Source organism: Lampetra planeri, chromosome 43, assembly GCF_965212315.1.
Source record: "Lampetra planeri chromosome 43, kcLamPlan1.2.h2, whole genome shotgun sequence".
Lineage (NCBI taxonomy): Eukaryota > Metazoa > Chordata > Hyperoartia > Petromyzontiformes > Petromyzontidae > Lampetra > Lampetra planeri.
The window spans coordinates 7,020,621-7,035,277 of NC_136149.1; the positions used below are offsets into that span (position 1 = coordinate 7,020,621).

At 59.6% G+C, this 14,657-nt stretch overlaps 1 protein-coding gene across 2 annotated transcripts in view; it reads right to left on the minus strand.

Moving 5' to 3' along the window:
- Positions 1–14,657, minus strand: part of LOC144732672 (neuroligin-4, X-linked-like) — a 170,596-nt gene that overhangs the window by 8,336 nt on the left and 147,603 nt on the right. For both annotated transcript variants that reach the window (XM_078614224.1, XM_078614223.1), the window contains one exon: positions 1,597–2,386. In XM_078614224.1, coding sequence (XP_078470350.1) covers positions 1,597–2,386 — 790 coding nt within the window. The remainder of the gene's footprint in view (positions 1–1,596; positions 2,387–14,657) is intronic.

Consider the following 14,657-nt stretch of genomic DNA (forward strand, 5'->3'; position numbering starts at 1 on the left):
CTCGCGCGCCCGCGGGCGGCCGAATCGGGTGAGCGGCCTCCAGCCGACCGCGCTCCCGGGGCCGCGGCGAGGCCCTCTCTGCTCGGCACCGCCGCGCCGCTCGGTAAGCGAGCGGCTCGACGGAAGTTTGACAAACGACCGGCGACCTGCAGCTCTCGGGCAATAAATCTCCGCCTTCACGGCCCGCGTCTCGCCGTGGCCGGCGGTGATTTACAACCACGGCCGCTGGCGGTGGTCACGTGAGCTGGGAGAGAGAGAGAGAGAGGCCTCCTCTCCTGTGGATGGCAGAGACGATGGCGCAGCGCATTGCGGCTCCACGCCACAATTAACGCATCGGGTTGTGCATCGTGTGCATGGTACGGGTTAGTGCGTCAGGCGGCAGTGCATCACTGCATATCCGATTAGCACGGTTGGCTATGTACGGTGCGAAATAAGTTCAACATACATACAGAGGGCTTGGGTTCTAATCCCGACTTGGGTGCCTTTAAAGTGTGGAGTTTGTACATTGTCACTATGTTCTGCATGGGTTTTGGGATCTGCATGGCATAAATACAAGTTAATTCATTCTTCCGCATTCTCCAGTTTCTTCCCATAACTAAAAACGCACACAGTGTAACGGGTATCGGCCAAAACATCCCAATGATGAAAGAAATCCATCTGAAAATTACTCAACTGGGATCACACATTAACAACATTGCCCCTACTCAAAAAATCTGGCAGGACCCTCACTGAGTCTTGAGACTCAGTGAGGCTTTTCTGGATAAACAACAAAAGTAATAATAATAACATTGCAATGAGTTGGCAAATGGTACATGGAATGTGTCACACTATCCCCAGAGTACCCTCTTTAAATTAGCTCTGCCCTGTCACCTTTAGAAAAAACAACACGGATTACATTTTCATAATGTAACAAAAACAGCTTCTCTGCTTTGGTGTTCTGGCTGCCAGACGCTTCGTTTTCGGAGAGGGGTAGCGGGTGGGTAGTTGAACTCCCCCCCCCCTCCTCCCCGAGCCCCCTTGCCTACCCAGCACGGGCGGCGGGACGAGGGCACCAGTAGTGGCAGCAGGAGGGCTGGGCAGTGGCCGAGCGTGGGCCCTGGCTTGCGGGTAATGGGACGGAAACCCCAGGGCATGGCCCATGCCACCCAGCTACGCCACACGAGGACACGGAGCCAAAGCGGCGATTTCGTCACGAGGTCTAGTGCGGATTTGACGAGGGGTAATATGTTGTCAACGTGACTAGCGACTGCATCGCACGACGCTCCGGGACGAGGGAACTCCGTTTTTTAAATTGAGGGGCGATCCTAGGCGCGTGCGGCGCATCCTGTAGCCAGTTCACTACGAGCGAGACTCAACGGAATTGTCTCGTGACACGAATAACACTGCAGACCGCGTCTGAAAAGCACAGCACGTTCGCGGTAGCATTTGTGCTATAAAAACGGCGTAAATACCAAGTGTACTTAATTATAATGAACGAGCATGATTATGAATTAAATGATGAGAGGTGGGTGCCTATCTCGTGACATCGAACGGGAGGCGGTCGACCTTCACTCAACACGGGGGGGGGGGGGGGCGAAGGGGGAGGGGCTTCCTCACCCAGTCTTTGCGAAGTTGGTCCAGTAGGTCATGACAACAGCGCTCAGCATGACGTCGTTCTTGGAGAAGTTGCAGGGGAAAAGCTCCGTGGGGCCCACCATGGGCACGCCGAACACGTACGGGATCTCGTCGCCGTGCGCCGCGTCCGCCCACGCGGGCTTCATCTCGCTCTGGCAGTGGTGGTAGAAGGCGTAGAAGTAGGTGGGCGAGCCGTACTGTGCATGCAGGTCGGCCGTGGCGACGGCGGGTGCGACCCACTGGTGGTCCGTGAAGAGGGCCACCAGCGTCTTGCGGCGCGTCTCCGCGTTGTCGCGGTCCGCCCAGTCGGTGTACATGAACTTGATGGTGGCCCGCAGCTCGTCCTTGCCCTCCGGGTAGCCGTAGAGGTTGTCCACGAAGTTGGAGACCACGTAGTCGAAGTCATTGGCCGCGACGCCGTCCTCGCCGTCCACGATGTCCTCCACGAACTTGAAGCCCTCGCCCTGGTTGATGCCGAGCATCACGTCGTAGTTGAGGAACTCGCCCTGCTCCATGAGGATCTGCGGGTCGTCGGGGATGACGTCGCCGTCGATGACGGGCCCGAAAGCCACGTGGTAGCGCACGGGCGTGATCTCCTGCGCCACCAGCTCGTGGAAGGAGCGCGAGCGGAGGCACTCCACCAGGTCGTGCGTGTCCAGCCGGTTGCACGTGACCTTCTCGGCCAGCATGCGCGTGTACTTGATGGGTTGGTAGTTGAAGGCCCAGGACGAGAGCGCCGTGCCGCTCTGGGTCACCGCTCGCTGGAAGAGTCCTGCGGATGCAGAGAGGCGAGCGGGGTATGGGTGGAACCGCACGCTTATGCAGTAGCGGCAGCAGACTGGTCGCGAGAACCGGGCGAGAACCGGGAGCCCGGCGGCCCGTTGCGTGCAACACCTCGAGTGAACGTCTCCGCCTCCCCCCCCCGACTCGATGCCAATTCAGCAGCTGTGGCGGAGATGAAGTTCTCGAGTTGTTTACGCAACCGACCCCTGGGTCTCGCAGACAAACGGGCGCATGCGCAGGCCGCGTGACACAGCAGGCCACACGAGGAAGGACAATTACAATTTATATTCACATTTTCAAATCGCAAAGCTCGTTAAAGCACGTAAGGTACATTTATATATTTTTATTCATTTCACAATTGGGATATAGACGTTGCTACAATCTTACAGACCCACGAGTTGTTTTGTGCAGTGTTCCATTGCTAAAGTTCACAAAGTGATACAGAATTTAAGACGGGAAATTGCAATGGTAGCAAGGGCGGCCTTGGCACGAGGAGGCATGACACGCGACTGTCTTACTCCTGCCACTGCTCAGGCACCTCGTCTCAAGCCTGTAATGTAAGCGGATCGATACCCCCAGTGACATCGGTCAAAGGGCAAATCACAAAAACCGTTAACATCACCAACTCGACATTTGCATCAGTGCTGGGACAATGGCTACAGAATCACTCAACAAAATCTATTCCTGCCCACAGTGGCCTGAGGGCATAGGGCCCAACGACGCGGACCGTGGGAGTGTCAGTCAGAGTGGGGCGTGGGAGTAACGGTCAGAGTGGGGCGTGGGAGTGGCAGTCAAAGTGGAGTGTGGGAGTGTCGGTCAGAGTGGGGCGTGGGAGTGATGGTCAGAGTGGGGTGTGGGAGTGTCAGTCAGAGTGGGGCGTGGGAGTGACGGTCAGAGTGGGGTGTGGGAGTGTCAGTCAGAGTGGGGCGTGGGAGTGACGGTCAGAGTGGGGTGTGGGAGTGTCAGTCAGAGTGGGGCATGGGAGTGATGGTCAGAGTGGGGTGTGGGAGTGTCAGTCAGAGTGGGGCGTGGGAGTGACGGTCAGAGTGGGGTGTAGGAGTGTCAGTCAGAGTGGGGCGTGGGAGTGATGGTCAGAGTGGGGCGTGGGAGTGACGGTCAGAGTGGGGCGTGGGAGTGACGGTCAGAGTGGGGCGTGGGAGTGTCAGTCAGAGTGGGGCGTGGGAGTGTCAGTCAGAGTGGGGCATGGGAGTGTCGGTCAGAGTGGGGCGTGGGAGTGATGGTCAGAGTGGGGCGTGGGAGTGTCGGTCAGAGTGGGGCGTGGGAGTGACGGTCAGAGTGGGGCGTGGGAGTGTCAGTCAGAGTGGGGCGTGGGAGTGTCAGTCAGAGTGGGGCATGGGAGTGTCGGTCAGAGTGGGGCGTGGGAGTGATGGTCAGAGTGGGGCGTGGGAGTGTCGGTCAGAGTGGGGCGTGGGAGTGACGGTCAGAGTGGGGCGTGGGAGTGTCAGTCAGAGTGGGGCATGGGAGTGTCGGTCAGAGTGGGGCGTGGGAGTGATGGTCAGAGTGGGGCGTGGGAGTGATGGTCAGAGTGGGGCGTGGGAGTGTCAGTCAAAGTGGGGCGTGGGAGTGACGGTCAGAGTGGGGCGTGGGAGTGTCAGTCAGAGCGGGGTGTGGGAGTGTCAGTCAGAGTGGGGCGTGGGAGTGTCGGTCAGAGTGGGACGTGGGAGTGACGGTCAGAGTGGGGCGTGGGAGTGACGGTCAGAGTGGCGCGTGGGAGTGATGGTCAGAGTGGGGCGTGGGAGTGTCAGTCAGAGTGGGGCGTGGGAGTGACGGTCAAAGTGGGGCGTGGGAGTGTCGGTCAGAGTGGGGCGTGGGAGTGATGGTCAGAGTAGGGCGTGGGAGTGTCAGTCAGAGTGGGGCGTGGGAGTGTCGGTCAGAGTGGGGCGTGGGAGTGATGGTCAGAGTGGGGCGTGGGAGTGTCAGTCAGAGTGGGGTGTGGGAGTGTCAGTCAGAGTGGGGCGTGGGAGTGTCGGTCAGAGTGGGACGTGGGAGTGACGGTCAGAGTGGGGCGTGGGAGTGTCGGTCAGAGTGGCGCGTGGGAGTGATGGTCAGAGTGGGGCGTGGGAGTGTCAGTCAGAGTGGGGCATGGGAGTGACGGTCAGAGTGGGGCGTGGGAGTGATGGTCAGAGTGGGGCGTGGGAGTGTCGGTCAGAGTGGGGCGTGGGAGTGACGGTCAGAGTGGGGCGTGGGAGTGTCAGTCAGAGTGGGGCATGGGAGTGTCGGTCAGAGTGGGGCGTGGGAGTGATGGTCAGAGTGGGGCGTGGGAGTGATGGTCAGAGTGGGGCGTGGGAGTGTCAGTCAAAGTGGGGCGTGGGAGTGACGGTCAGAGTGGGGCGTGGGAGTGTCAGTCAGAGCGGGGTGTGGGAGTGTCAGTCAGAGTGGGGCGTGGGAGTGTCAGTCAGAGTGGGCGTGGGAGTGATGGTCAGAGTGGGGCGTGGGAGTGACGGTCAGAGTGGGGCGTGGGAGTGACGGTCAGAGTGGGGCGTGGGAGTGTCAGTCAGAGTGGGGCGTGGGAGTGACGGTCAAAGTGGGGCATGGGAGTGTCGGTCAGAGTGGGGCGTGGGAGTGATGGTCAGAGTAGGGCGTGGGAGTGTCGGTCAGAGTGGGGCGTGGGAGTGACGGTCAGAGTGGGGCGTGGGAGTGTCAGTCAGAGTGGGGCATGGGAGTGTCGGTCAGAGTGGGGCGTGGGAGTGATGGTCAGAGTGGGGCGTGGGAGTGATGGTCAGAGTGGGGCGTGGGAGTGTCAGTCAAAGTGGGGCGTGGGAGTGACGGTCAGAGTGGGGCGTGGGAGTGTCAGTCAGAGCGGGGTGTGGGAGTGTCAGTCAGAGTGGGGCATGGGAATGTCGGTCAGAGTGGGACGTGGGAGTGACGGTCAGAGTGGGGCGTGGGAGTGACGGTCAGAGTGGCGCGTGGGAGTGATGGTCAGAATGGGGCGTGGGAGTGTCAGTCAGAGTGGGGCGTGGGAGTGACGGTCAAAGTGGGGCGTGGGAGTGTCGGTCAGAGTGGGGCGTGGGAGTGATGGTCAGAGTAGGGCGTGGGAGTGTCAGTCAGAGTGGAGCGTGGGAGTGTCGGTCAGAGTGGGGCGTGGGAGTGATGGTCAGAGTGGGGCGTGGGAGTGTCAGTCAGAGTGGGGTGTGGGAGTGTCAGTCAGAGTGGGGCGTGGGAGTGTCGGTCAGAGTGGGACGTGGGAGTGACGGTCAGAGTGGGGCGTGGGAGTGTCGGTCAGAGTGGCGCGTGGGAGTGATGGTCAGAGTGGGGCGTGGGAGTGTCAGTCAGAGTGGGGCATGGGAGTGACGGTCAGAGTGGGGCGTGGGAGTGTCAGTCAGAGTGGGACGTGGGAGTGACGGTCAGAGTGGGGCGTGGGAGTGTCGGTCAGAGTGGGGCGTGGGAGTGACGGTCAGAGTGGGGCGTGGGAGTGTCGGTCGGAGTGGGGCGTGGGAGTGTCGGTCGGAGTGGGACGTGGGAGTGACGGTCAGAGTGGGGCGTGGGAGTGTCGGTCAAAGTGGGGCGTGGGAGTGTCGGTCGGAGTGGGGCGTGGGAGTGTCGGTCGGAGTGGGACGTGGGAGTGACGGTCAGAGTGGGGCGTGGGAGTGTCGGTCAGAGTGGGGCGTGGGAGTGACGGTCAGAGTGGGGCGTGGGAGTGTCGGTCGGAGTGGGGCGTGGGAGTGTCGGTCTGAGTGGGGCGTGGGAGTGACGGTCGGAGTGGGGCGTGGGAGTGTCGGTCGGAGTGGGGCGTGGGAGTGACGGTCGGAGTGGGGCGTGGGAGTGTCAGTCAGAGTGGGGCGTGGGAGTGTCGGTCAGAGTGGGGCGTGGGAGTGTCGGTCGGAGTGGGGCGTGGGAATGACGGTCAGAGTGGGGCGTGGGAGTGTCAGTCAGAGTGGGGCGTGGGAGTGTCGGTCAGAGTGGGGCGTGGGAGTGACGGTCAGAGTGGGGCGTGGGAGTGATGATCAGAGTGGGGCGTGGGAGTGTCAGTCAGAGTGGGGCGTGGGAGTGTCGGTCGGAGTGGGGCGTGGGAGTGACGGTCAGAGTGGGGCGTGGGAGTGTCAGTCAGAGTGGGGCGTGGGAGTGTCAGTCAGAGTGGGGCGTGGGAGTGTTTTGGTCAGAGTTGGGCGTGGGAGTGACGGTCAGAGTGGGGCGTGGGAGTGTCGGTCAGAGTGGGGCGTGGGAGTGTCGGTCGGAGTGGGGCGTGGGAGTGATGATCAGAGTGGGGCGTGGGAGTGTCAGTCAGAGTGGGGCGTGGGAGTGTCGGTCGGAGTGGGGCGTGGGAGTGTCAGTCAGAGTGGGGCGTGGGAGTGTCAGTCAGAGTGGGGCGTGGGAGTGTCAGTCAGAGTGGGGCGTGGGAGTGTCGGTCAGAGTGGGGCGTGGGAGTATCGGTCAGAGTGGGGCGTGGGAGTATCGGTCAGAGTGGGACGTGGGAGTGTTTTGTTCAGAGTGGGGCGTGGGAGTGTTTTGGTCAGAGTGGGGCGTGGGAATGACGGTCAGAGTGGGGCGTGGGAGTATCGGTCAGAGTGGGGCGTGGGAGTGTCGGTCAGAGTGGCGCGTGGGAGTGATGGTCAGAGTGGGGCGTGGGAGTGTCAGTCAGAGTGGGGCATGGGAGTGACGGTCAGAGTGGGGCGTGGGAGTGTCAGTCAGAGTGGGACGTGGGAGTGACGGTCAGAGTGGGGCGTGGGAGTGTCGGTCAGAGTGGGGCGTGGGAGTGACGGTCAGAGTGGGGCGTGGGAGTGTCGGTCGGAGTGGGGCGTGGGAGTGTCGGTCGGAGTGGGACGTGGGAGTGTTTTGGTCAGAGTGGGGCGTGGGAGTGTCGGTCAGAGTGGGACGTGGGAGTGACGGTCAGAGTGGGGCGTGGGAGTGTCGGTCAGAGTGGCGCGTGGGAGTGATGGTCAGAGTGGGGCGTGGGAGTGTCAGTCAGAGTGGGGCATGGGAGTGACGGTCAGAGTGGGGCGTGGGAGTGTCAGTCAGAGTGGGACGTGGGAGTGACGGTCAGAGTGGGGCGTGGGAGTGTCGGTCAGAGTGGGGCGTGGGAGTGACGGTCAGAGTGGGGCGTGGGAGTGTCGGTCGGAGTGGGGCGTGGGAGTGTCGGTCGGAGTGGGACGTGGGAGTGACGGTCAGAGTGGGGCGTGGGAGTGTCGGTCAAAGTGGGGCGTGGGAGTGTCGGTCGGAGTGGGGCGTGGGAGTGTCGGTCGGAGTGGGACGTGGGAGTGACGGTCAGAGTGGGGCGTGGGAGTGTCGGTCAGAGTGGGGCGTGGGAGTGACGGTCAGAGTGGGGCGTGGGAGTGTCGGTCGGAGTGGGGCGTGGGAGTGTCGGTCTGAGTGGGGCGTGGGAGTGACGGTCGGAGTGGGGCGTGGGAGTGTCGGTCGGAGTGGGGCGTGGGAGTGACGGTCGGAGTGGGGCGTGGGAGTGTCAGTCAGAGTGGGGCGTGGGAGTGTCGGTCAGAGTGGGGCGTGGGAGTGTCGGTCGGAGTGGGGCGTGGGAATGACGGTCAGAGTGGGGCGTGGGAGTGTCAGTCAGAGTGGGGCGTGGGAGTGTCGGTCAGAGTGGGGCGTGGGAGTGACGGTCAGAGTGGGGCGTGGGAGTGATGATCAGAGTGGGGCGTGGGAGTGTCAGTCAGAGTGGGGCGTGGGAGTGTCGGTCGGAGTGGGGCGTGGGAGTGACGGTCAGAGTGGGGCGTGGGAGTGTCAGTCAGAGTGGGGCGTGGGAGTGTCAGTCAGAGTGGGGCGTGGGAGTGTTTTGGTCAGAGTTGGGCGTGGGAGTGACGGTCAGAGTGGGGCGTGGGAGTGTCGGTCAGAGTGGGGCGTGGGAGTGTCGGTCGGAGTGGGGCGTGGGAGTGATGATCAGAGTGGGGCGTGGGAGTGTCAGTCAGAGTGGGGCGTGGGAGTGTCGGTCGGAGTGGGGCGTGGGAGTGTCAGTCAGAGTGGGGCGTGGGAGTGTCAGTCAGAGTGGGGCGTGGGAGTGTCAGTCAGAGTGGGGCGTGGGAGTGTCGGTCAGAGTGGGGCGTGGGAGTATCGGTCAGAGTGGGGCGTGGGAGTATCGGTCAGAGTGGGACGTGGGAGTGTTTTGTTCAGAGTGGGGCGTGGGAGTGTTTTGGTCAGAGTGGGGCGTGGGAATGACGGTCAGAGTGGGGCGTGGGAGTATCGGTCAGAGTGGGGCGTGGGAGTGACGGTCAGAGTGGGGCGTGGGAGTGACGGTCAGAGTGGCGCATGGGAGTGACGGTCAGAGTGGCGCGTGGGAGTGATGGTCAGAGTGGGGCGTGGGAGTGTCAGTCAGAGTGGGGCGTGGGAGTGACGGTCAAAGTGGGGCGTGGGAGTGTCGGTCAGAGTGGGGCGTGGGAGTGATGGTCAGAGTGGGGCGTGGGAGTGTCAGTCAGAGTGGGGCGTGGGAGTGTCGGTCAGAGTGGGGCGTGGGAGTGATGGTCAGAGTGGGGCGTGGGAGTGTCAGTCAGAGTGGGGTGTGGGAGTGTCAGTCAGAGTGGGGCGTGGGAGTGTCGGTCAGAGTGGGACGTGGGAGTGACGGTCAGAGTGGGGCGTGGGAGTGTCGGTCAGAGTGGCGCGTGGGAGTGATGGTCAGAGTGGGGCGTGGGAGTGTCAGTCAGAGTGGGGCATGGGAGTGACGGTCAGAGTGGGGCGTGGGAGTGTCAGTCAGAGTGGGACGTGGGAGTGACGGTCAGAGTGGGGCGTGGGAGTGTCGGTCAGAGTGGGGCGTGGGAGTGACGGTCAGAGTGGGGCGTGGGAGTGTCGGTCGGAGTGGGGCGTGGGAGTGTCGGTCGGAGTGGGACGTGGGAGTGACGGTCAGAGTGGGGCGTGGGAGTGTCGGTCAGAGTGGGGCGTGGGAGTGTCGGTCGGAGTGGGGCGTGGGAGTGTCGGTCGGAGTGGGACGTGGGAGTGACGGTCAGAGTGGGGCGTGGGAGTGTCGGTCAGAGTGGGGCGTGGGAGTGACGGTCAGAGTGGGGCGTGGGAGTGTCGGTCGGAGTGGGGCGTGGGAGTGTCGGTCGGAGTGGGGCGTGGGAGTGACGGTCGGAGTGGGGCGTGGGAGTGTCGGTCGGAGTGGGGCGTGGGAGTGACGGTCGGAGTGGGGCGTGGGAGTGTCGGTCAGAGTGGGGCGTGGGAGTGTCGGTCGGAGTGGGGCGTGGGAATGACGGTCAGAGTGGGGCGTGGGAGTGTCAGTCAGAGTGGGGCGTGGGAGTGTCGGTCAGAGTGGGGCGTGGGAGTGACGGTCAGAGTGGGGCGTGGAAGTGTCAATCTTCATTTTTAGAACTTTCGTGACTGCAGGAATTATTATTTGTTTCTTTCGGTTAAGTCACGTCTAAAGATAAAATAATGAATTAAATTAAATAATAGAATACGACGTTTCGATTGCAACACAAGCAATCATCATCAGGTATAATGAAATAGTGGGAGTGTCAGTCAGAGTGGGGCGTGGGAGTGTCAGTCAGAGTGGGGCGTGGGAGTGTTTTGGTCAGAGTGGGGCGTGGGAGTGACGGTCAGAGTGGGGCGTGGGAGTGTCGGTCAGAGTGGGGCGTGGGAGTGTCGGTCGGAGTGGGGCGTGGGAGTGATGATCAGAGTGGGGCGTGGGAGTGTCAGTCAGAGTGGGGCGTGGGAGTGTCGGTCGGAGTGGGGCGTGGGAGTGTCAGTCAGAGTGGGGCGTGGGAGTGTCAGTCAGAGTGGGGCGTGGGAGTGTCAGTCAGAGTGGGGCGTGGGAGTGTCGGTCAGAGTGGGGCGTGGGAGTATCGGTCAGAGTGGGGCGTGGGAGTATCGGTCAGAGTGGGACGTGGGAGTGTTTTGTTCAGAGTGGGGCGTGGGAGTGTTTTGGTCAGAGTGGGGCGTGGGAATGACGGTCAGAGTGGGGCGTGGGAGTATCGGTCAGAGTGGGGCGTGGGAGTGTCGGTCAGAGTGGGGCGTGGGAGTGTTTTGGTCAGAGTGGGGCGTGGGAGTGTTTTGGTCAGAGTGGGGCGTGGGAGTGGTTTGGTCAGAGTGGGGCGTGGGAGTGTCGGCTGCAGTGGGGCGTGGGAGTGTTTTGGTCAGAGTGGGGCGTGGGAGTGTCAGTCAGAGTGAGGTGTGGGAGTGTTTTGGTCAGAGTGGGGCGTGGGAGTGTCAGCTGGAGTGGAGCGTGGGAGTGTTTTGGTCAGAGTGGGGCGTGGGAGTGTTTTGGTCAGAGTGGGGCGTGGGAGTGTTTTGGTCAGAGTGGGGCGTGGGAGTGTTTTGGTCAGAGTGGGGCGTGGGAGTGTTTTGGTCAGAGTGGGGCGTGGGAGTGACGGTCAGAGTGGGGCGTGGGAGTGTCGGTCGGACCTCGCCTACGTGAGGCAAAATTGACACGCGGTATGGGAGTCGTCGCAAGAAGAGAGGTGGGGAAGACCTTCCACAGGTTCTTCCTGTCTCGTGATGACCAACATGTCATAACGTTTAGCCTATGTACCCAGGAAACAACACTGAGTCTTGCAGTGGGATGTGTGCTCAACACCAATTATGTTGTTTTAAGCTATGGGAAAACAACTGGGGAACCCAGGAATAAACCCACGCAGAACTGGGAGAGAAAATACAAACCCCGAGTGGGGAATCGAACCCAGGTCCTTCTTGCTGTGCGGCAGGAGTGTAACCACTGCGGGACCACCTGGCAGCCGTCAAAGACCAGCAGCTACTCTGCCTACCTGGGCCACCTGCTTATGCACAACAGCCGCTCCATGGCACCTCTATGCGTTCACCCACCTGCCCTCCCTTGCGTTTACACGACAGTACAGAACAACCGTTTCAGAAAATAACGGCGTTTCGCTTGCAGTCCATGGCTGGTTTCCAGCCAGTCTGTTCAAATGGAGCCATCAAGCACCACAGCAGATTGCTGGTTGATCCTCTGCAGGAATTTAGCAATGCAAAAAAGTTCACAGTACAACGTTGCAATGAATGATTCATTTGGGTATTGTGCATGAAACAATACCACGCGGCCTTAGAGCTTTATCAATATTGCTGTGAAGTTAATAGAGAAGCTGCCGGAGAAATTTGGGCACCAAATTAATGAACATTATCAAGCCCTTTGCAAACATAATTGGCTGCCACTTAATACAGGCATGGCAATTATTTATTGAAATTATCCTTTTAACTCGGCAGTTTTCTTTTTCGTAACTTACTAATAAAAACAGTAATTAACCATCATTGTTTGTAATACACTAATTAAAAATAATAAAGATTTTTTTTCTCAATTCTTCATTTTGATAAATGTTTCAGTGCACGGCACGAGGCGGGCGATGTCTTTTAAAACGCGATTACGCTCTCCCCACTCGGCGTTCCAGACGCTCGCTCGGTAAAGCACGTGACCGGCACGGCTGGCGAGCGGTCGCGGGCACATAGCACCCACCCCGGTAGCCACGGGCACGGAGCTGCTGGGAGCGCAGACCGACGGAGTCCCGCACCGTCCGCGTGCTCGCCGACAATCTGCGTACCCACCCTGGTTATAGAGTTGTACTCGTGTTTAAAGTGCCTAATCCTGAGCTTTATCCCAAAAAGAAGTGCTTGTAATCCACCCAAAACGGTTTAACGTGTGGTAATCCTCCCTCTATAAAGAGGCGCGCAAATGCGGCGGGGGGATCGCGCGTCTCGCGGTGCTGCGCGGGATGGATCGGCTGGGTCTCGTCGTGGCGGCTGGGTCAGGCCCTCCTCGCTTGACGCTACAAAACCCGCGCGCTTCGGAGCCATCCGACACGGCACGGCGACACGGAACTCGCGTCTCTCTGCAGTGAAAACGGCGGCGGCTGTGCGCGCGAGACGGCGCGACGTTGGACGAAGGCGTGCCCAGGGAGCTGTTTGCGCTCCACCAAAGGGCCCGCGGTGCATTTGGGGCAGGATGGTTTGGTGGGCGCGCCGGTGCATCGAGAGGAAGGGGTCTCGTTGGGCAATCGATACGTATGTTTGACAAATATCCTTGTCTGTTTATATCCTAGTGTAATCATCACCCTAATTCCATTTTAATGTTTATTTAACCTAATTGTACTATGAACAGTTTAGAATGTCATTTATCTTGTCGACTTTCACGACGGGAAATTAGATTTATTGAATATTTTGTTATGCTTGCGCAGTATTTTCGATTTTTTTCCCCTGTAACGTGGTTGTTCTTGATCTGATTTCTATTTGCTTCATTACTGTACTTGGTGTTGTAACTTTGTTCGTTTCGGTGACCCATGTCGGACACTCTAGCAAATGAAACTCTATCCTGGTCTCTGCGAGCGATCATCTGGCGACACACAACGAACTCGAGTATGGAGCCGGATGTTGCTGAGCGAGATGCGTCGACGGGGTTCTGTTTTAATCCCACGTGACCCCCGTGCATGACTCTCGCTGGACATGCGGTGGCGCACGGAGGCAACGGCGCCTCACGACCGCGCGGAGCAGCCGCGATGCGCCGACCCCCCCCCCCCCCCGTGACCTCTCCGACGAAACAATGCGAATTTTATTTGCTCGTAGCCGCGGTGGCGCGCGCAAGGGTAGCTGTGACACGCGGCCCTGCTACGCATCTGTGACGGTGCAATCCAGTTGCATGTTCCCTTCCTGGGATGATGCATTATTCGCAACTGACTCAGGACACATATAGCCCACGATATGGATTTCTTAAATACACCTTTATCCACTGCAATTTCTCATTTTGAATTCTGTTCCGTGACATACGTCGTGGAATAATGCATTTCCAAGTTAATATATTTCTTTGCAGAAGCCGGCCTAGGGGTGGTTGTTAAACAGCAGACGCGGTGATATTATTTGCCGATCGACACCCGCAAGGGAACTGCACGGTACGCGCGGTCCCGTGGCTAGGCGGTGACGCACGGAGCCGGCGTTGTCGCCACGGCGAGGTGGCTTCAATTACGGCGCTCGCCGCGTCCGATTAATGCTGAAAAATCATCCCCCCCTCCGCTCTGCGGCAATCAGCCGCGCGGGCCCGCGGCGGAGAGGGCCTTCGCGGGGGCATCGTTAGCCGAGCCGCTCCGAATGTCAAATTGCGTTTCCGGGATATGAATCACGAGTTCTAAATAACGGCGGCGGCGGCGTGGTCCATGCGCGTGTGAGAGAGGGCAGGCGAACGCCATCGGCCCCTGGCTGATTCATGGCCACGTCTCATCACTTTCGTCCGTGATATTTAAATATGGTGTTAAAGCCCCCTCGAATTTAAACGAGAATCTTTTGAAAAGGTTCTCCAGCACATATTTTCAAAACGTAAAATCTAAGCGACTCGGCTCGTCCCTACTGCTCCCGAGGGAAGGGACCGCCTCGGGAGAGTGACAACGCCAGAAGCCGCGGCCTGGAGGCAGGGCCAGAAGCCACGGCCTGGACTCAGGGCCGGATTAAGGCACGGGACTTTAGGGGCTGCAAGCCCAGGGGCCTCCGCCAGCTGGAGGGCCTCCAGGGATTAAGTGAAAAGTAATTTAATTTGTGAATGCTGAATATTATTTGTTGTTAGCCTTGTATAAATAAATTGTATTTTTCTTTAACTTTGTTTTCCTTTTGAAAATATTACTGGGGGCCTCAACAGTACCTGTAGCCCCAGGGCCTACAAAAATCTTAATCCGACCCTGCCTGGAGGCTGCACTCCTGACAGCTTCCTCCACCAAGCCCCTTCTGGTCGGTCACCGCCCGCACAGCAACTCTCAAATCCAAAGTCTGCAGCGGCGCCGGTCGGTGGTCTGAGAGGTTTTTTTTTTTTAATGCACGTGGTCAGGGCCCCCTCGACGAGCCACGTGCGCGTTGTCACCGGTGACGCAACTGCGGCCCCGGACTGTGACGCTGCCGAGAAGAGGCCCTCTCGCCGCACATCCTCCGTGACTTTCCGTCGACCTCATCATTCGCTGATTTTTTTTGTCGTATTGTTTTTATGAAAGTGAAAGCCTGGATTCTATGGGCGCACGGATTCTGGAAGTGTTGGTATTTCTCAAAGATGTCATTCCTCACGCAGCACACCGCACGCACACGCCAGGGAGCCGCCACGTGCCTGGCACGTTAAATTAAACGCAACTCGGCACCGTATCACGGAAAAATTTGATTCGAAATTAAATCTGAGTATTGAAATTAGACGACATGCATTTGTGCCCCGCCATTAATCAAAACTCCCGGAGCTGAGTGGATGGCGCGGACTCGGAGCGGCCTCGGAGCGGCACGGCTCCGAACGCGAGGCACGCACGGCCGCCAATCTCCTGTTGATTGGAGTGAAAACAAGCGCACTGCAGAGGGCACGTGCGGAAGCGGCAGTAGCAGGAGCCCAAGCTTGGCAG